The 22489-nt window shown below is 41.2% G+C and overlaps 1 protein-coding gene across 1 annotated transcript in view; it reads right to left on the bottom strand.

Moving 5' to 3' along the window:
* HMGCLL1 (3-hydroxymethyl-3-methylglutaryl-CoA lyase like 1) overlaps positions 1-22489 on the bottom strand; it is a 136705-nt gene that overhangs the window by 80397 nt on the left and 33819 nt on the right. Inside the window, exons 2-3 of the mRNA XM_047797261.1 lie at positions 13669-13749; positions 13325-13432 (exon numbers count right to left, since the gene is read on the bottom strand). Of these exons, the coding sequence (XP_047653217.1) occupies positions 13325-13432; positions 13669-13749 (189 nt within the window). The remainder of the gene's footprint in view (positions 1-13324; positions 13433-13668; positions 13750-22489) is intronic.

The following is a 22489-nucleotide window of genomic DNA, read 5'->3' as shown; positions in this document are numbered from 1 at the left end:
AAAATTGTTCCAAACAGCACATACATAAAATTGTAAGTGAATGAATCAGTTTGCACCAATTCTAAATTAAGGGAAAGTCCTTTCCTAACAGAAATATGTTCAATATACAGTATATACAATTATAACTACATCATTCATAATTTTGTTTTTCCTTTTTAGGAAAATCACAGATAATAGAATAGATATCGAAATTCTTCACCAGAAAGAGCTCAAAAAGACAGTAATCCTTCTAAAACAATGTGTATGTGTATAAGGTTACACATCACAAAGGATTAGATTACATCTTAGCATGACATTACCAATTATGGGTTATTAAACTGAAATACTCTCCCCTAACCTATCAATAATTTTTAAAAATCTTCATCAGTGAAGCAAGAGAAAAGAAAATCTCTCTTAATGAGGTATCATTCCTCCTTTTTTTTTGTCTAGTCAATTTATTTCATCCTCCAATATTCACGATATTCACCTCAAAAACTCCTTTATAAGACATTCTCAATAACCAGCTTGATGTACATGCCTTTCTACCTCCATAGTTCTGTTTACATTTATATATAGTTACTCTTATCAAATTTGTATAATTTATATTGACTTATGTATCTCTCTCCCTGACTAAAGCATTAGTTCCTTGGAGACATCAAGAAAAAGGGACATTTAATAAATGGTTGTTGAATTGACTGAAGTCTCTCCTTGCCCTTTATTCTGGTTTGCATTCACTCTGAGTTCAATCCACTTTGAATCAGGACTCTTTTTCTCCGCTAATTCTTCTAAGATTTTATTGTTAGTAATGATGGTTATAGTGATAAAAGCCAATTTACTTTCTGCCCATCTCTACGGCAGGTCTATATGTACTGAGTTCTTTATGTGCATTATCTCTTTAAACGTTTTCAACAACCCAATAAGAGGGATGGTTTCTGCGGAAGCAGAAGGAGGCAGAGATGTAAAGAACCCAGGTCTGTCTCACTGTAAAGCACACTCTCTAACTCCTCCTTGACAAAAAACATTCTCCATGTCTTCTCTCTCCTTGTCTTAGTCATTGATAAAGTGTTTGCGCATCACGATGTCAAGGGAACAGTTCCCAAAAAGATCCACCCCTCAGGCTGAAGAGTTTGGGGAGCATGTTTTATCACCTAATCCAAGGTCCCCCAAACTGGTTTTATCATCAGAACTCTTTGAGTTTCTTTAAAAAAAATTTTTTTACAGAGTTCTTGGACTCATCCGCACAGATTCTGATTCTGTTCTGCTGAAGGACCTGGGAATCTACGGGTCCCAAAACTTCCCAGGAGATGTCAGACATCCACAAGTCTGGGAATCACAGTGGATTCAGTCACAAAGGCCGCCACTGGGCTGGAGGGAAGCCAAATAGGTGCATCTGAGCCCCTCATCCCTGCTTCAATACGGTCAGCCTCCTTTTGTTTTTATTCAAAGATGAATCCAAATTCGCGGGGGTCTGAAATTATTACAATTTGGGAGGGAGCCTTTTTAAGAAAAGTAACTCAAAAATACCTGATTTTTATAAATTTTACTAAAACACACGATCAGGTAAGCACATTGCAGGGCCCCTTGGGAGGCATCTATACAAATGCTTACGGTAACGTTCCTGTTTGTATCCTATATTGAAGTTCTAAGTAAAGTTTCAACCAAGGTGACAAAAGTTCCACAGATTAAAAAAAAAACAAGATTTCAGGAACTATCAGCCTTGCTGAAATTTCTTATCTTGTTCTTAGCAATCTCATCAAGATAGTTCAGGATCTATCTGAAATAAAGATCCATGGGGTCAACAGTCATTCTTTTCCTTACAAATCCAGAAACACTATCGAGAAACAAGTGAGATCAGTTCGGCATGTCTTATTCTTGGTATACCCATAATATTTATGGGTAATTTATTTTTATAAGGCCTCTGCTTCATAAGCCTTTGTGAATTTTGCCAAGAGACAGATCTACATGCATGGACCTAGAACCTTCATTTGCTTCCTCTCCCTAAGACATTTCGCTGAGTAATTTTTCAAAAACATCTTTGAAGAATGTGTTTTGATCCCACCATTGCCCAGGACAGCATTCACATGCTTTCAAAATAAGCAGACAGTGTCAGAGGTACGTGCCTACCATCTCCACTGGCCAGAGGAGACATCACTGATGGTACTTGATGCAGGAGTGCCACAGGAAGGATGGACACAGGACGGGCGATTCCGTCAAGACATGCCACAGATGACCATAGCAATGTAAATCATGTGGTTCCAGACCCTCTAACTCAAAACTCAACTGGAGCAGTAACCCCTCTTAAAGGTAACACATTCATAAGTTCGGCAATGAGGGAAAAAATGGGACTAGAGCTCTTCCTGACAACCCTGGGTGAAAACGCTCTATCAGCTCTGACTAACACTGCAGCCCGGGTACTATAACCCTGTCTCATTCACAGACTCTTTCCACAAACCCCATATATCTTAGCCTCAGTAGCACAGAGGAAATCTTGGTCTGCTTGAAGAAGTAAGACAGTTTTAATAAATCACAGTCTTACAATAATAAACACAGGAAATCTCTGGAAAATTGAACATCTAGTTTTTTTGGGGTTTTTTTGTTTTTTTTTTTTCCCTACCCAATGCCCTCTCTTGGCGGCCACTGCCAAAATGGTTTGACACCATACTCACAAGACTTCTTAAGTCCAGAAGCCTTAAAACTAATTTGGGCTGGTGTATAATTTCCTGTGCTTCCTTATTTCACATTAGCTTTGTGTTCTAAGGGCCTCTGGACTGCCCTCTATGGGAAGGAATGCGCTGGCTTCTCAAGAGTGACCCAAGCAATTGGCAGAGGATCCACTCTCTTTTACTATGAATGCCTGCAAGCCATTTTAATCATAATCTATTAAGGTCTACAAATACTCACTTTTTAAATTATAAAATAAACCCAATCTACCCAACGGATTTGTGGGTTAGAAACTGGGAGACCAGTGTTCCAGACAGAAAAACCAAAGTCACCTTATTCCATAACACTTCCCCATTTCCTAAGGCAAACACAACAAATACGCAGGAGTTATTCTTTGTTCAGGTCAGTGCCTTTTCTGACCACCCTCCTGGTCTTCCCGTGTCAAAACAATCATGCTCCCAACATCACTCTGATGTCAGGGCAAGAAGTCTCAAAGCTCCCAGTATAATTTTCTTTCCATTCAACTGTGTTGCCTCTCATATATCATGCCTTTGTGCTTGATAATAACACTGTCAACGTTGTTATTTCTCAGGCATGGAAGCAGACGTGATTTTTTAAAATACTGTATTTAATTGCATGCATTCTAGAGAACTGTATATGGAGTTTCCCCTCTATACTTACACTTCCTCCTGTGAGCCCCCCTGCCCACGGCAGACTGATGAGCAGAGAGAAAGCTTGAGTGGTTTAAGGGAGAAATCTCCCCGGCAACAAGAAAATGCTGTAACAAAAAGGTTTTCTTTCTTTCTTTTTTTTTTTTTTTTTGGTCTTTTTAGGGCCACACCCACAGCATGTGGAGGTTCCCAGGGAAGGGGTCTACAGCTGCCAGCCTACACCACAGCCACAGCAACGCAGGATCCCTAACCCACTAAGTGAGGCCAGGGATCAAACCCACAACCTCATGGTTCCTAGTCAGATTTGTTAACCACTGAGCCATGACGGGAACTCCAGCAAAAAAGTTCTTACTACCCTGGCCAGCAATGTCATCACAACAATAACCCAAAAGACTAAACTGCAATGTTTTGGCATTGACCTGAAGATTTCTGTCTTGGTAAACGGCAAAGAACTAACAGAATTTTAAAAGGTTGGACAGACAACTGTTTCAAGACCAACTGCTTAATGTATTCTGATTATTAGGTTCTATTTTATTATAGCTCACTTACAGAGAGTCACTTGATTTTAAAAGCCCGTTATATGAATTCTAATTTTTTTTTCCTTTAGTGATTTCATTCCCAATACCCATTTTAACTGTACAACTGGCTTATTGGGTGGATAGTGCAGTGATTGTTAGCAACTACACATTATTGAGTTTTTGAGTCCAACAAAAAATTCAATGCAGTTTTTAATAGAGACATAATGCAAGCAGTGAATGGGTGAATAAATGAATGGAAAGAATCCGAGGTACAAAGAGCTGAAAGTTACTTTGCCAAATCAGATCATAAATAAGAGTCATGTCTCAGATTTTCTACCGTCCCATCAGAAAATGTGTTTGTTGTTATTCCTAAACAACAGATAGAATAATGTCATTGAAAGCGCAGAAAACCTGCAACCTGGAGGATTTGGGAAGACTTACCTGTTTTTGGATTACTAAGACATGCAGTTCTTACTACATACTCTAAGCTGCATTCAATAAAGATGAATCAGTCTTGACTAAGAGTAAAGATTTCTTGAAGGGTCCCACATCATATCAGCACAAGGTCTGGAGTAAGTATATATTAGTGCTCACAGGTTTTTAGCATGAATTTGCTTCAATATGTTGATATTTCAGAGTACTTACTAACGAAGTACTCCTTTTTTTCTTTTTACGATCGCACCCATGGCATATGGAAGTTGCCAGGTAAGGAAAAGGGGTCGATTCAGAGCTACAGCTGCCAGCCTACATCACAGCAACATCAGATCCAAGTCGCGTTTGCGACTTACCCCGCAGCTTCTGACAACCCTGGATTTTTGACCCACCGAATGAGGCCAGGGACTGAACCCACATCCTCACAGACACTGTGTTGGGTTGGTAATCCGCTGAGCCATAATGGGGAACTCCTAATTAAGTACTCTAAGTTTAGTAGTTTAAAAAGCAAACATGAATGTGAACACCTAAAACAAATAAAGCAGCTCAACTATAACCTATAAACATTTACCATTACAAGTTTGAAGTTTTCTAAAATGTTTATAAAATGAATAACATTCTTCAAAATAATGCCCTATATGTTGACAATGAACATACAGCCAAAATTCATAAATGCTACAAAATAGCCTATTATCCTAAAAATACAATTCCAATCAGGCTTTAATTTGACAAGTTGAATACTCAAAATAAAAGGATTTGGATGAAAAATTTAAGGATAAAAAATGAAACACTTTAAGCAAAAAAAAAAAAATACATTTATTCCTTTTATCAAGTATAGAAGAAGTAAAATGTTAGCATATATGTCTCATTAATGTGTAAGTTTAAATATAAAATTTAACCTATTGCTTAATGTGATTTTTGGAATGTAATGTTATTTTCAGCATTCAGATTTATCTAATTTCCTATGTTTACTACATTTTACTTCTAGAGAGCTTTCCATCAATTTAACCAGGCACTATTAGATGTGTGTGTGTCTCTGTGTCTGTGTGTGTGTCTGTGTATGTTTGTGTGTGTCAATTTAAAAATTAGGAAAAAATATTTTATGTTCACTTCTTAAAATTAACTAGAAATCATAATTCTTTATAAACATGTCAACAAAAATATGTCTCTTAAAACCATAATCTATTTTTTTTACTTAGTGTATGTCCCATTGTCAGAATTCAAGGTACAAGGATCATGAGTTCTTAAAAGCAAGTGCTATTTGACATACTTAAAACTCATGATCAAACCATCCACATTTCACATCTGAACATTTTTAAACTTTAAATGTGGTTTTCACTAACGGCTGTGACTCTTCCCGTGAGAGAACTATAACCTTAGCACATGGGAAGTACTTCAGTTCCTTGGAGTCTGGTCCACAAGACATACTCGGGTTCTCCTAAAGCGGACTGCATGTAAGTGGCTTAGTCAGGAGTCCTATCAATGGAATTAGTGATGCTAAAATAAGATGGACAGTGTTTATTAACACACTAATCAGAATGATGCAGAAAAGACCATTAAAAAGTTAGAATCCAGTTGTTCTGTGCCAAACTGTGTTGCGATCCAGCTTTTATGCAATTACATTATAGGCAGACCTTTCAAACTGTCAATGCTTACTGATAACTCTACAAGGCCAAATGTTAAGATAACTTTAATAAGATACAAAAATGGGATTTTTATACGATCAGAATGCCTTTGAAAGTTTCTTTCTTTCATGGGAAAACTCAGACAAAATTTGATAAACTCCATATAATTGAATAAAAAATGAGATAAAAGTGTTCTATGTTAGCATTTGGGGTACCTATCATAAATCTAAGGACCAAAAAACCCCCACAATTTGTTAGTCAAGATGTAATTGATCAAATTAAGTAATTAGAAAAGCAGTGCATGCTGAACATAAATCTTTGAGTAGAATCATAGTTTTTGGCCTCATGGGGAAAAAAGTCTAAAAAAATATTGAATTATTACCTTCAGTGTGGGAAAAAAAATATGAAATCTAACCAGTAGAACTGACGACACTATTACTCTTCATTATAAGCTTTGCTTTTCACTTTGCACCCAGACGTGAAACCTCATCTTTGGTGGAGAATAAGTTAGTGTAGAATGCTGAGCAATTCACACAATGTCAGCAACTCATTTTCCCCCAATTTTATGGCAAAGTATAACCTTAGTCAAGTTCAAAAAGAAACAAAAATGTAGTGTCCACAATCCTAATCAGAAAAACCATTTTCACATTTCCATGTCCTTTTCCGAGAAAGACAAAGATGTTTTAAATATCTGTGAATATGCTTCAGGCAATTTGCTTGTCCTAATTGCCTATGTGACAAGTGTAGCAATGATACAAACGCAGGATGGAACAACTTCAAAATACTGCATTTCAGGTTAATCACTCAAATACTAACCTGAATTCCACTTGAGTCATCATGATTTACATAGGGAGTGGGTAGGAATGAGGTAAATATTAGCTGACAGAGCTACAATATTTATTTGGGGGAGTTTGGGGGTTGCAAAATGCAGAACACCCTTTTCTATCAACTGCATTTATTCTTTAATTATTAGTAAGAAAAAGCACATACATAAATAGATTAATTACTAGATCCCTTTTTTTTTTGGCGGGGGGTGCACTTGCAACATATGTAAGTTCCCAGGGCTAGGGATTGAACAGAAGCTGCAGCTGCCAGCCTATGCCACATCCATGTGGGATCTGAGCTGTACCTGTGACCTACACCACAGCTCATGGCAACACTGGATCCTTAAACCACTGAATGAGGCCAGGGATCAAACCCACATCCTCATGGATACTAGTTGGGTTCACACACAACGGGAACTCCTGGATCATTTTTAAAGACATAAGTGCTGCAGATTATAAAAATGGTTGCAATGATATTCCCCCACCCGTGCATTCCTCTGCAATGCCATTCCCCAGTCAAGAGGTGGCACGTACCCCTCCCTGGGAAACTGGCTGGCTTTGTAATTAAATCAACCAACACAGGATGGAAAAGTGATGCTCGGAAATTTATAAGGCTTGGTTATAAAGGGCATACCATTTTTGCCTGCCTCTTGGAACTCTCACCTTTGCATCTCTAAACGACGATGTTATAGATGCAAGGCTGCTGTGCTGGGAGGAAATCCAAACTAGCCATGTGGGTGAAAGGACTCCTGTAATCCCACAAAATGGGAACCGCAGCCTTGTAAATTTCACCAGGATCCTCTCTGGGCCAGTGGCAGAGGCCAGCTCCTCTGGGATACAGCGGATGAGACTCGCACTGGAACACTTCCCAGAGGATGAAATTACCCTCCCAGGACACCATGTCTCACATGCAAAAGAATTTGGGGCCTCTATGTGTACACACAGCTCTCCCATGTCCTCTCTCTCCCTCGATCTCACACACACACACACACACACACACACACAATCAACATCTCTGCTATATCATCCCCTTCCTTGTCTCTTCCCTATACAACCACCCGCCTCAAAAAGAGCAGAACAAGAACGAGAGGCCAGGAAGGGACTCAGGAGCAGAAGCTACACCCTCCTGCATCTCATCAACATAAATCTACATCTTAAACTTCAGTCTAGTAAACGTGTTTTCATTACCAACAAAGAATTAATTGTATTACACACTCAGAGGAGGGCAGGGAAAAGTTTACAGATTCCTTCTTGCTTACATTGTGCTTGGCCACATTTTTAAGAGTTAGACTGATTTGTAAATAATTGTTAGAGCCTTTTAGGTACATTTCTTTCTACTTTGACAAAGAAAATCTATTTCTGCCCCTTGCTGATGTGTCAAGACCTGTGACCCACCCATGCCAACAGTTAAAAATTAATTAAACAGGGAGCAAATTATTGATAACCGAGACTTTGCCTAGGATAGAGGGAAACATACAGCGTTTTGTACATTTAATGTATTATTATTATGAAATAAATGAGATTCTCTTTAGCCACTCATGTGAATGAATAGGCCTACCACCAAATGTCTACATTAAAGATGAAGGGAAAACTCTAGTTCACTTTCAAACGGACTGTATGTATAATGATTTAAATAGTTCATTACGGAAAGCTGCATTCCAAAACTGCAGTAAACCCATCGAGTTTTATAAACACATTTTCTTTCTACTGTTACTGCTGCTCACTCCACCGAAGTGAAGGGCTATCTGGACTCATTTCAAATGTCCTTAGGTTATATGTCACTCTAAGGAAACTTTTTTCCAGATAAGTTGTAAAGAACATGTATTTTTTAATGGCAGGTATTTTATCATCTCTGGCCATTTAGATTATAGGTGTGGGATCCTGTTTTATATGGCATCCTGCTACCGTGGAACTTTTCTTTCAGCTGCTTTAGTGAGAGAGCTGCTGCCAAACAAAACAGTAGGAGGGAAGCTGTAAAAAGCTTTAAAATGCTAAAAAAAGGAATAAGTGAGCAAGCAGCAATCTAAACATAAACCAGAGGACTCTTCCCATGACCCACATTTAAAGGAAAGAAACAGAAGATGCAAAGAATGAACTGAATACCAATTTAGAGCCACACTCATGATGGTGAGAGGAAGCAGAAATCACTTCAGACAGCTCCATGGAAGCGGGGGCACTAAAATCATTCTCTCACAAGTCTCAGACGTGATTTTGCATTAGACCAAGCCTAATGTCATGACATTTTCTTTAAAAAATGAGACGTTATGATATAAAACTTCAAAAACGAAGTCACCATTATGAGTCAGTCCTGCTGATTTAAGGCCTTTTTTGTCAGCATAGAAACAATGAAATCAGCAGTGATATGATGAGAGAACCTCCAACTCCAACAACAGAAAAAATGCTTGCTCAGGCAAGCTCAGCGAAATTGCAAAAATGGGATATTCTCAATACTGCCCTTTGAAAAACCCACGATGCGTTCATTACACACTAAGAGACCGGTACCACTTTGGAAGCTGTAACTGACAATATTCTTGGTTTGGGCACACGGCTCTTTTGAAGATACGCGATTTATTTAAAACACTTTTTGGGGGGGGGGATTGGTTTGGAATATATGCAGCCAGATGAGTATTCAAGATATAACATATTCTTCAGTATTTGAAGGACGAGCATCTTTAATGATTCAGATGAGGGCCCGATCCAATATTTAAACCAAACACATACTTCAATCTTCCAGAAAAAGGCTGTTTATCACAGAGAAGGTAATTAACTTGCATGGAGCCCAGGATAAGTCATCTGTCAGTCTGGCTTCCACTTGGATAAAACCAGTGGGGCTGGTCGCGAGCCAGCTGCTCTGGACTCTGGGCATCCACACACAGGGACCCATTCATGGGCTTTATTGCCTTAAACCCTCCCAAGCTGCAGGCATCATTGCTGGGATTTCCAAGGTGCAAGTCAGGTTAAGTCCCTTCCTCCAGCCCCAGGCAGAATGTGAACAGAACGCAGTGCAAGAGGTGCCTCTGCCTCACCACGGCTGCCCTCACGAGCCAGAGTATCATTTACCTGATAATACTTTGAGCCTAGGATGAGTTCATTACATCTCAATAGGTTCAGTCCTAAATTCATCTCAGAACCAGGCCCAGAATGAATCTTATTCTTTTACGGCCCCATCCCAAACATCCACTTAATGTGAAGCCAGAAGGCACTTTCCTATGAGTGGCCACTGAGGGAGAGCCTTCCCTCTGCGCTGTCCCGCTCTTCTTTTAAGTAGCCTTGGCAACGGGTGTTTAAGTAGCTTCTGCACAGGGCTTTAGACACATCCTTCTAATGGTCTCTGGATGTGTCCCAGATCAGGCTAAAGAATAATCCATCAAGCAAAGTCCGGTCTTGTGGGACAACAGAACGTGACCGCGAGCATCACTGTGGTAAAGAGGCAAAGTCTGTAGGCAGCTTTACAAAACCACTGGGAAATAAAAGTATCTTGCAAAGGACGCGTAAAATACAAAATCTAAAATGCGGCTTTGGCTAGTCATCATTAATGCTACCTGTCCTCCTCCCTAAACCCTTATACCAGTGTATCCAGTTTCCCTCTAGCAATAATCGAAGACATGAAAAGAGCACTTACTAAATCAAATACAGAGGCAACGTCACAGAGACTTAAAGATGATAAAGGGTCTTACACGACAGCTAGGAAAATAATACTCACTAGCATCTTACGAAATGGCAAGTCAAGGAAATATGTCCAGTTTCATCAAGTTGTTCGTGTCTTCCTAAGGAAACTACCTGTGGCCTTTGTAACACAAGACCCAATACGTGAACCGAGAGGAGTCACTTGTCCATACTAAAGACCTGAGCAATGTGTTATTATTTCAGGCTGATTAAGTCATTATTCATTTCAGAATATTTACTGGTCACCAAGCGCTAGGGATACAGGGAAGGACAAGAGAGACCAGTCACTACCTCCGTAACTCCTGGAGTCTGGGAAACAGATCACTGACAAACATTCACAGGGAGCTCCCATTGTGGTGCCGTGGAAAGGAATCCAACTAGTATCCATGAGGATGCAGGTTCGATCCTTGGCTTTGCTCAGTGGGTCAGGGATCGGTGTTGCCATGAGCTGTGGTGTAGGTCACAGACCTGGCTCAGATCCCACATTGCTGTGGCTGTGGTGTAGGCTGGCAGCTGTAGCTCTGATTTGACCCTTAGGCTGGGAGGTTCCATATGACATAGGTGGGGCCCTCAAAAGAAAAAAGAAAAGTTCACAAAAAAATATATGATTATAAACAGTGGGATGGAGAAAAGTTTGCTTTGAGGATAAATAAAAATGACCCTGATATTTGAATACTGACTCTGCAAAAAGCGACGTATAACTAATACTATTAATCCTATTGTGGTTTGTTTTGCTTCCAGTGCCTTGCAATTTAAAAGACTTTAAGGAGTTCCTGTTGTAGCGCAGCAGAAACAAATCCGACTAGGAACCATGAGGTTGCGGGTTCGATCTCTGACCTCACTCAGTGGGTTAAGGATCCAGCGTTGCCATGAGCTGTGGTGTAGGCCAGCGGCTACATCTCCGGTTAGACCCCTAGCCTGGGAACCTCCATATGCTGCAGGTGCAGCCCTAGAAAAGACAGAAGACAAAAAATAAATGAAATGAAAGACTTCGATGTTTGAAGTCTTTTTACATCTGCCTGTTATAACCGCAGCACAGTGCAGAAATTGAGATGTACGTGGAGAGATAAAGAGCTACACAGACACAGAGGCAGGAACAAGAGGTGGTTTGGTTTGGCAGGAACTTCTGCAAAAGGAAAGAGGGACCTAGAGTTAAGGCTAAAAAGGAAGGAAAGGGCAGGCAGAGAGGCCTTGAACACCCGGCCAGGTTCTCAGACTTTCTCGACAGGGAGAAGAGAGCTTCTATAGAATTGAGGATGTGAGTTTGAGGAGGCTGGTGTTTCTGGGAAATTAACGTCGAAGCAATAGGCAAAATACATAAGGAAGGGAGAAAGAGTCCCTACCAGCATCATTTAAGGGGCTCTCCCCATAATTAGTCAAAAAGGGTGTGGACTTCTAATGCATCAATGAGACTGAAAAGAAGAGACAAGTATAAGCTACACTGAGGAGGAAGAATTTTTGAGTCAGTAACTGACTAGATGTAAAAGACAGACGTTTGCGAATTCAAATCTAAGATTCCCAAGGGAACAAAGAGATGGGCTGTGAACATTGAGTAGGATGAACAATAATGAGTGTGCTTTTGAACCCCCTGGGTTTCAGCTGCTAGTGACACACCCAGATGAAGCTTCTCAGAGAGGGCAGGACTGGAAATACAGATTTTTCAACCTCTCAGGAGTGACTGTCGATGTGGGAAGGGTCGGCAAAGAAGAGAGCACAAGCAGAGAAAATCACTAAAGAATCTCAAGAGAACCTTAAACTTGGTGGTGTTGAAATTTCGCTGACTTTGTGAGTGGTGTGACTATCTTCAGATGACTCAGCATTTTTGTCTGTTAGAAGGAAGTGACAGAAAAAAAGAGCAAGGGAGGGGTACATGATGGAGGATTGTAGAGAGAATTAAGGGAAGAGGATGAAAAAGTAATCAGAGAAGTTAAGTGCTGGGGAGAGACCAGGGGATCCAGGGAATGAGAACTGGAATGGAAAGGGAGAGGGGCTCACTGCTGGCTAATTCCTAATCATGTTTCAAAGATCAGAGCCGAGTCTCAGAGGTGATGATGGCTGGCACATGCCAGCCAAGCCTGGAAAAGGCTCTATCCTCACAAAGAGAAGGTTCTAGGTGACTCTCTTTACCTTGTCTTTAATGAATATATATTTTTATCAATACATAGGAATATATATAACCTCGAGCAAATATAAGCATTAAAGGAGTTCCCATCATGGCTCAGTGGTTAATGAATCTGACTAGGAACCATGAGGTTGTGGGTTTGATCCCTGGCCTTGCTCAGTGGGTTGAGGACCTGGCGTTGCCATGAGCTGTGGTCTAGGTCACAGACGTGCCTTGGATCCCGCGTTGCTGTGGCTGTGGCATAGGCTGGTGGCTACAGCTCCAATTCAACCCCTAGCCTGGGAACCTCCATATGCCGTGGGAGTGGCCCTAAAAAAGGCAAAAAGCCAAAAAAAAAAAAGGCACTATTTAACGTGGGATTGAATGAGGATGGTACCAGGCCACACTCATCATCACTTCCTTCTAACAGACAAAAAAAGCTGAATCACCTGGAGAGATTCACACCACTCATAAAGTCAGTGAAACAGTAAATGAAGGGCCAGACCCTAAATTCCTATGAAGAGTTTTATCCTTCGTGAGACTGAAGCGTTGCCTACTGCTCTAAGGAGGCAGATGAAGAGTTTTATCCTTTAATCATTATATTGGACCATGCATTCTTGCAGGTTTAGGATGGAGTTCCAAATAACAATTAAGTCCAAATAGTTTCCTAGACTTAACTGATGTATTTCATTAAAGAGGTTTTTCTTTAATCACATAGCTTAGTGCATGGGATAATATTTTGTAAGAACACAGAAAAAATTTAACATCACAATGTATATTGCACTGTTTACTAAATCTTGGCAATGCTGAATTAAGAATCCAGTTAAGGAATTATGGATTTACATACCTGTGGTATCCATCTGGAAGACACAAAGCTTGTCACTTCTATTACAGACAAGCCGGTTTGCGAAAGCTGATTGATAAATTCAATTTTTATATCTGTAGGGACTATAACCTAAGGAAACATGAAAAAAATATTTTATAAGTAATTGGCAGAGGGTTTAGTGAAGCATAAATAGAAAATTGATTCCTAACTGAAAGCAAGCAATTTCAAGATTTATAAATTCAAGTAGTAACTGAGAACACATATAACCACCTACTATATGAAGTCCATATAAGTCTTTAGACTCCACAACTATTAATATTGAGATATAGCATTTTAAATAAACAGTAAAATTACTATCAAAGTACCTTTTCATTCTGCAATCCATCCCTAGGTCCAACTTCAACTATTTTAACATACTCAGGGAGTCCGGATAACCGGGAGGGTTCCTGAAATGGCAAACACAAGGCAAGAAAAAGAGGTAACTGTTAGAGTATCAAACATGCTTATCTGAAAAGTCAAACAATTTCACTTTGTTGAATTCAGTTCTCACCCTAGAAAGTTAAGAAAGGTAAGAAATAGATACAATGATATAATCCAAATACCAAGTTTCTATTGTTAGCAACCTGAGGTCATTTTTTTCTTACAACCCAGTGACATTGGGTCTAATTAGGATTAAAATCCAAAAGATGAATTTCCAAGGTAAAACTACAGAGAAGGAAACTTAGGATGTAAAGAGCCAATCTGTTGAGTGATTCTATGTATGATGATAAATTTTCCACTGTTAGAGCTCACTAAAAAAAAAGCTGGATCTCTTTGCTCAACATTGCTAACAGTTAGAGAGATGCAAATCAAAACTACAATGAGGTACCACCTATACCGGTCAGAACAAGCATCATTAAAAAGTCTACAAATGACAAATGCTGGAGAGGGTGTGGAGAAAAAGGAACCTTCCTACACTGTTAGTGGGAATGGAAATTAGCCACTATGGAGAATAGTAAAGAGTTTCCTCAAAAAAACTAAAAACAGAGTTGCCATATGATCCACCAATCCCACTCCTGAGTATATATCTGGAAAAAAACTAATTCGAAAAAATACACAGACCCAAATGTTCACAGCAGTACTATTTACAACAGCCAGGACATGGAAACGACCTAAATGTCCATCAACAGATGAACAGATAAAGAGGATGTGGTATACATATAAAAATAGAAACAGACTTTCTAAACTTCATATTGCAGTTAAAATGAGAAACAGGCTACGTATTTTCACACACACACACACACAATGGAATATTACTCAGCCATAAAAAGAATAAAATAATGTCATTTGCAGCAACATGGATGCATTATACTAAATGCATGGAGATCATTATACTAAATAGTCAGACAACAACAAATACCGTAAAAGACAGCCTATATGTGGAATCTAAAAAAATGATACAAATGAACTTATTTACAAATCAGAAACAGACTCACAGACATCGAAACCAGAGACCCACAGACCACAGACTTATGGTTACCAAAGGGGAAGGGGGGGGGATAAACTAGGAAATTAGGATTAACATATACACATTCCTACATATAAAACGGAAAAACGACAAGGACCTATGCTCAGTATTTGGTCATAACCAATAAGGGAAAGGAATCTGAAAAAGAATCACTTTGCTGTGCCCCTGAAACTAACACAATATTGTAAATCAACTACACGTCAATAAAAATAAATAAATAAATAAAACAGGAAAAAATAGACAGACTTTCTAAACTTCCTATCGCAGTTACAATGAGAAGCAGGCCACCTAGTTTCCAACTGGACAGACATAACCTCCTGGTATCTGAGCTCAGTTAAATGTGGATAACCAGGAGTTCCCATTGTGGCGCAGTGGTTAATGAATCCGACTGGAAACCATGAGGTTGTGGGTTCAATCCCTGGCCTTGCTCAGATCCTGTATTGCTGTGAGCTGTGGTGTAGGTTGCAGACGCGGCTCGGATCCTGTGTTGCTGTGGCTCTGGCGTAGGCTGGTGGCTACAGCTCAATTAGACCCCTAGCCTGGGAATCTCCATATGCTGCGGGAAGCAGCCCTAAAAAAGGCAAAAAGACGGAAAAAAAAAAAAAGTGGATAACCAGGTGTCACGTTCTTCCAATGTTCCAATGGACGCTGATGGAATCCACCTAAATCAGCAGGACCTGTGGTTCACAGCTTGGGGGGTGTTTTTGTTTTTTTTTTTTTTAACCTTGTTTTTCACAAGGGATGATGCCTGTGGGCTGACCCGTTTGTACCATCTCACTCTGTCCTTGTAACGATCACAGGCAGACACGGATGATAGATGCGCCTGTTCTGGATGCAGCACCCAGTTTGTTTCCATCACAGAAAAATGCTCCCTGGTCCTTTTAGGGTCCGTCGCTGTTATTTGGTTTTATTAGTGTTCTGTGTTAACTAACATGGCGAAAGAATCCAGATGGTCCCAGTTACACGGCTTACACACCACCCTCCACAATTTCCATGAAATCAGGCAATTCAATAAGCAAAAATTAACCAAGAAGAATCCTCATTCCTGTACCTCCTGAGCAGATGCGTGCTGTTGGCAGAGTGGAGGCTTGAGCGTGGACACATGACTCGAGACTCAGTTTTGGACGACAATCATGAAATCATGCCTCATGCCAGGGTGGCCATCATTTCATCAGGCCATAAAGGAAAGGGACAGCACGGGAAGGTAAAAGAAATAGGAGACACACACGTCTCTTTCTTATTGCCTATAATCCTAAAAGGGCAGGAGTGAAAACACAAAAACAAAACTAGGCAGTCTTAAGCCATGTGGTCTCATTATCACTGATTGTTTCCTGAAACTGCATTTTCAACAGCAATTAGCTTGGAGCAGTCATGGATAAAGAGTACTTCTTTATTAAACAGCAAGGTTTAACCCCAAAAAAGAACATAGTGTTTTTTGAAGTGATAACAAGATGCTGATGGAGTTCTCGTTGTGGCTCAGTGGTAATGAGCCTGACTAGTATCCATGTGAGTGCGGGTTCAATCCCTGGCCTCGCTCAGTGGGTTAAGGATCCAGCATTGCCTTGAGCTGTGGTGTAGGTCACAGATATGGCTCAGATCCCGTTGCTATGGCTGTGGCATAGGACAGTGGCTACAGCTCCAATCTGACCCCTAGCCTGGGAACTTCCACATACCACAGGTGTGGCCTGGAAAAAGGACAAAACAAACAAACAAACAAAAACAACAACAACCACCAATATGCAGAATACAATTAAAGAGCCTGGGCCCTTCCTTTGCATCACTGCTATAGCTAGCAGAAGATAACAATATGAAGAAATTAAAACAAAAATCCCTCACCAATTACAGCCATTTCAGTCAAAGCAGAATATGTGCTCACTTGATATTATGTTAGATTTCTTCTTGAATCTAATGCTACTATTTTTGCTTTCTAGGCCTGGAAATGTATTCTTTGTACCCGAACACCTGAGAAATCAGAAGAGAGTTATAATCTGTTCAGTAAGTTCATGAGAAACAAGTTTCCCATACATAGTATATACTTAAATAAATAAAAGTAAAGTCAACACATATTTCTTGAGTATGTGTCATGTGAGAGCCCTCTCCGGGTATCTTTAGTCTCTTTCTGGGCTCTACTCTCTCTGCACTGACTTCTAAACAACATCTGCTTTACGTAAATAATGCAATGCCTACTGGGCAAATCCACTGCAATGCTGTCCAAACACATAGAATTCAATGACTCAAAACTGATCTCATGGTTTCTTCACCTCTTGCCTCTCCTCAAATCATCTCCCACTGCCTCCTGTCCACTCCCACTGCCTGCTGTCCACTCCCACCTCTCTGACCACTTACACCTAACTGGTACATTTACAACTGGTTCTTTTTTGGCACATACACCAACACCCAACACTTAGCTTGCACTTAATAATTGCTTGTAGATTGTATTAATGAATCTACTGTCACTGGCTTCATTTAAATTGTCATCTTTTTCTACCCAGTCTATAACTATAGCTTCATAAGTATTCTTCTTAATCTTGTTTTTCTTTGACCCAAAACTTCAGCATCTAAAAATCACCTTTGGAGAGACCTATCAATCCAAGGTAAAGGTGATTCATAATGAGCCACTCATCTTCTGCCCCACTCTATTTCATGCATCCTGTGACTTTCGCTGGGCTAAAGTCACGTCCTGCTTGCATGTCATGTCTGTACACTGGAAGTTACTGTTGGTTGAAATAGCTTCCATCTGTAGGAAAGACTCTCCACCAAACCCATTTCTCTTCAGATGGACACAGCACTGGACCACATTTCTCCTCTAAGAGTTATGTTTGAATGAGTTCATGAAGGTGAATGAAACGTACCACTTTTAGGCTTGACCCATGAAACCATACCATGCACATGGCTCCATGCTCTTTCCTCTCCAGCCAGCTTGATGCAGATGAGGATGACAGACTTGAAAGTGGATAAACACCAAAAAAATGGAAGGAACCTACAGCCAAGTCACTGCTTGAATAAGAATTCCATGCCAATAAGAAGCAACCATTTTGTCCCTCCAATAGATAAAATAAATGTCATCTCTTTTAGACCACTGCGATGAAAGATAGATCTTCTGTCACTACTAATTGTGGAAAATGGTGAAGGGTCTAAAACTTTACATTTCCGGCAAGCTAACAAGCGAACCTGCCATAGATACTGGTGGAAGGCACAAGACGCCTGGGTCAGAGAAGAAAAAAAAAAAAAAAGCTTATCACTCACAGAAACAGCAGTAGCTAGAAGGTCAGGATTTGTGCTGGTTCCCCAAACCCCAACTCTCAGAAAGAAAAGGGGACCATGTGATGCTTGCACAGGTAACTGTATCACAGGAAAGGAGGCCCAAGCACAGGAAGGCTGAACCTTTTGTAGTGGGCAGTAAGCACATCTTCTCTTGGCAACAGAGGTGGACATTGTATTTACGATGCTTGGCCAAGAGTAGGCCTGCCTTTTCTCTCAGAGAAAGACACTTCCTCTTGGCTCCAGAAGGAGACACTAGCTCTATCACTCAAAGCTGTTCCCTATACAAAGATCCTTGGAAAAAAAAGCCCAGAATAAAGATAACCGTGCATGTGCTTGCAAGACATACAGAAGTTCAAGGTATTCATGAAGAATTACTTTCCAATAACATCCACTCTTCCTTTTCACACCATCTTGGTTTATGGCAAATTTTTTCATCTAGTAACCCATTCTGCTAGCCCCTCTGATTAATCTAACGAACAGAAGCTGAGATCAAATCTGTTCAGTTATCTCATAAAACACTGAATGAGATAAAACATTTAAGGATACTCTCAACAGATCCCCAGGGAGTAGGAGGCCAACATGCTATATTGACTTCAGCCATGCCCCCTCCTCCAATGGTCCTGGACTAATCCAGCCCAACAAATCCCATGCAGTAGTGGCCTCCGTATCAGAAACTTAAAGTTGTTTACTTTGTGCCTAGTTTACGATGGTGGGTGTGTTACAGTGTTCAGGGCCGGCAGTGGTGGCAATCGGATGATGGAGACTTGATCAGCGGTGTGATCCCCATGGGCCTCTTCAGAGTATAAGTCTCAGATGATTCTGTCAGCAGCCATAATCTGTCACCATAACTCACAAGCCATCCAAAAGGTGTCTTTAATATCCTAGTCTACAGTTTTCCAAACAGCAGATGAGCTAGGCCAACAACCACAACCCAAGAGCCAGTAAGAACATGGAGACGGGCCCGAGTTCTGCTGAGTGAGTAGCCGACCACATCCATTTTCAGTTCTGCATGGCTGCTGGGAGGTTATATAACTGCAGGGGCCCTGTGGTTATCATCAGATTTCAGCTCAGCCAACACGTCATTGAACCAGGCCCACTCGTTTGGAAAAGCACCGTGAAGCAAAGGGCCCCCACTGAGCCCATAGCTTTGTTCCAGGCAGTGGAACGGGCAACAGAGGGCAAGTATATTACTTTTTGTGTGTAAAGCTGAGCCTGCACAGGGGACAGGCTGACCACTTTCTCGAATATATCATTTCCATTTGATTAGTGAGGCCTGTTGAAAATGTCCTACCTCATTAGTCACTGACTCCACATTGACCCCCCAAAATGGAAATACAGGCCACAGAGTCACAAAAGGCCCCCATGGGTCAGGTGTCCAGTTTCAAAGAGAGCTCAATAGCAAGCCAACAGCTTATTTGCAAAAGAAACCCGGTTGGCTATGTCATGGCAGTAAGGGGTCCACAGCCCTCCAAAGAGCCACCAGATAGCAGTGACTTTGCCAGAAGGTCTAATGTGCAAAGTCCCCAGTCACAGAGACCTGGAGCTCAAAGACATCAGAAGGATGAAGCCCAAAGGTAAGTTCACTTCACTACCCACAGCACCTATGATTCCCTCTGGCCACTAGTGGGACAGAGAATTACAATCACAATACACATCAGTTTGTACTATACATTCAGACATGGAAGCAACAGTACAGTCCACTGGCCCCAAAAGCCCCACCCACTAGGCTGCCTCAGCTCTCCTTTCCCACTGGGAACACTACCCAACCCCATCAATTAAATCAGGATTCCCACCCCCATGGAACAGACAGGATGGAGACTTTATAAGACTGAACCAGGAAGGCGAGAATCCCTGCCCTGTCCCATTCCCCAGTACACTCTGATGGATGATCTCCATGCACCAATAGTCACCTTTTTCCTTAAACGGCTGAAGGAAGAAGGCTGTGAGTGAGCAGGGGATGAAGAAGGAGGGATCATCTCCAATGCAGTAAACAAAGAATACTTGCTGACTTTCAATTTCAAGCAGCACCACGGCTGCTCACTGGCTCAGTCCAATGCACTAGCAATGCCTCTGGTCTACACAAAGCCCTGTACCAAAGAGCAACCTCATCATCCCTGACGCCACCTACAGTAAAACCTTAGGAACCCCTGGATTTGGCATCCATAGCTGCGTCGGTTTCCAGTAGGATCACACGTTTGTTCCCTCGGGTGACACAAGCTAGATTTGCACATGCTCCACTGTCAAGATAACATCTCTTAAGTCTTCATCCAGTTATAATATAAAGGCTAAGGAAGTTATGCAAGGTGGCAAGACTGACTCTAAAATTTATCTACAATTCTTTGGGTCTGTTCTCATTCTCCAGTGGGTTGCCTTTCAACAGCATAAACATAATTTAGGGCAGCAGGACTCGCACCTTCAGGTCAATGACTCATCTGTGCTTCCTTATAAGAGTTTGTCCATCCCAGTGAAATCGCCCCAAAATTTCTGAAGAGGAGCCAGGGCAGACCTTTCGCTGTCATCTCTAATTGTATTCCATTTGTCATGACAGACTGCAGGACAAGCTAAGCTGTAAAAAGTTCCAGCTACTGTTACTCCGTATTAGCCAGAATGACTTCCATCCCCTCATCTCCCAACTCAACCAGTCAAAGTTCTTAGAGTCACCTGACTTCTTTCCATAATGCTGGCCAAATCCGTTCCTCTAGACTCCCAGGAAGCACTGATGAACAGAGGAAAGGGAACTTTCAGCCCACCCAGGATCTTCTCAGTGCTAGCTTGCCTAATGGATGGACCTGAGGCTGACCACCAGATCGCCAAGGAAGCTCCCCCTCCCTGAGAAGAGTTAGCACAGCCAGGGCACCATGTGGTCTTTGGACCTACTACCCTGAAACCAGAGAGCAACCACCTTCCCATCTCATCATAAAGAGGCAATAAAGCAGAGGACCCTTTGTGTCTCAGTTGACTATATGATCTGGTGAACATGATTGTTAACAATTCCTATGACCTTCCCTCGAATCCCTTTAACCCCCTGAAAAGCCCTTGGGCTTCCACTTTCAGAAAGTTGTGTCTCTCTCAGTATTCCATCTTCATCCACCATACTATCAAAACTATGAAGGGCTGAGATTTTACCCTATGTGCTAGCGAACACGTGACCCTGCCAGTTTTCTGGATGCGGGCAGAAGATATGTGACTCGAATCAAAGACAAAAGGCGTTAGGGAGTTCCCGTCGTGGCTCAGTGGTTAACGAATCCAACTAGGAACCATGAGGTTGTGGGTTCGATCCCTGCCCTTGCTCAGTGGGTTAAGGATCTGGCGTTGCCGTGAGCTATGGTGTAGGTTGCAGATGCGGCTTGGATCCTGAGTTGCTGTGGCTCTGGTGTCGGCTGGTGGCTACAGCTTCGATTCGACCCCTAGCCTGGGAACCTCTATATGCTGCGGGAACCTCTATATATGGCAAAAAAAAAGACAAAAGGCATTATTATTCATCTCAATAGCAGTAAGCTGAGAGCCAACATTTTCTTGCATGAATTCCCCCTGAGCATTGCAGGAGTGGGGCTTGGGGAACCTCAACATCTCATAATGGGCAGTAAGCAAGCCTGCCCTTAGTTCCAGAACGACACACTATCACCCAAGGCTGCTACACAAACACTTTGAAAAGATATGTGCAAAGGAGGCTAGTAAGACATGCAGACCTATGAGACCCAGGAAGAATCACTTCTCAGCCCTGTGATTACCTGTTATTATCCTCAATCAAAATGCGGACCCATTATCCAAGATCAAGTTTGTCATCCACTCAAGACTTTTCTGACCTCCTTGTACAGAATTAAGTAAACTGACCCCAGAACAATGCAAGGGGTTAAGGGCACCGGCCCTCTGTGCAGTTGAATATCTATATATAATTTACGGTGAGCCTTCTGTATGTACCCAGCTCCTTCCCAGCCACAATTCCTCCCGGTGGTTCCGCATCTGCAGGTTCAACCAACGGCACATCACATCAGATAGTCCTGTAGTATTTACTATTTCAAAAAATCCATTACTAAAAACTGGATCTCCACAGTTCAAACCCTTATTGTTCAAGAGTCAACTGTAATTTCATTTCTATGATCCCATAACACTCTGTGGGGATTTATGTTAAAATATATCTGTAACTACTTCCTTGCCTGCTTGTTTCCCATTTTTGGTCATAAATATTCAGAATAGACACATACTCAGCACTTAATTAACACCATTGGTTAAATGAATGAATGAATTCATATCTAAAATTTAGAAAATGAAGGTCGACCTTTCATTTATACAACGCATATTAGCCAGCAGTATTATAATTATTGGGTCTATGGACCCAAACAAACAAAAATCTCTCCCACAACCAGTTTATAGTTTAGTGGCACAGGGGTCTGGGTGCTACCTTCTGGGAGGAA

The sequence above is a fragment of the Phacochoerus africanus genome, chromosome 9, assembly GCF_016906955.1.
Source record: "Phacochoerus africanus isolate WHEZ1 chromosome 9, ROS_Pafr_v1, whole genome shotgun sequence".
NCBI classification, from domain to species: Eukaryota; Metazoa; Chordata; class Mammalia; order Artiodactyla; family Suidae; genus Phacochoerus; species Phacochoerus africanus.
This window is presented reverse-complemented; position numbering and strand designations above follow the sequence as displayed.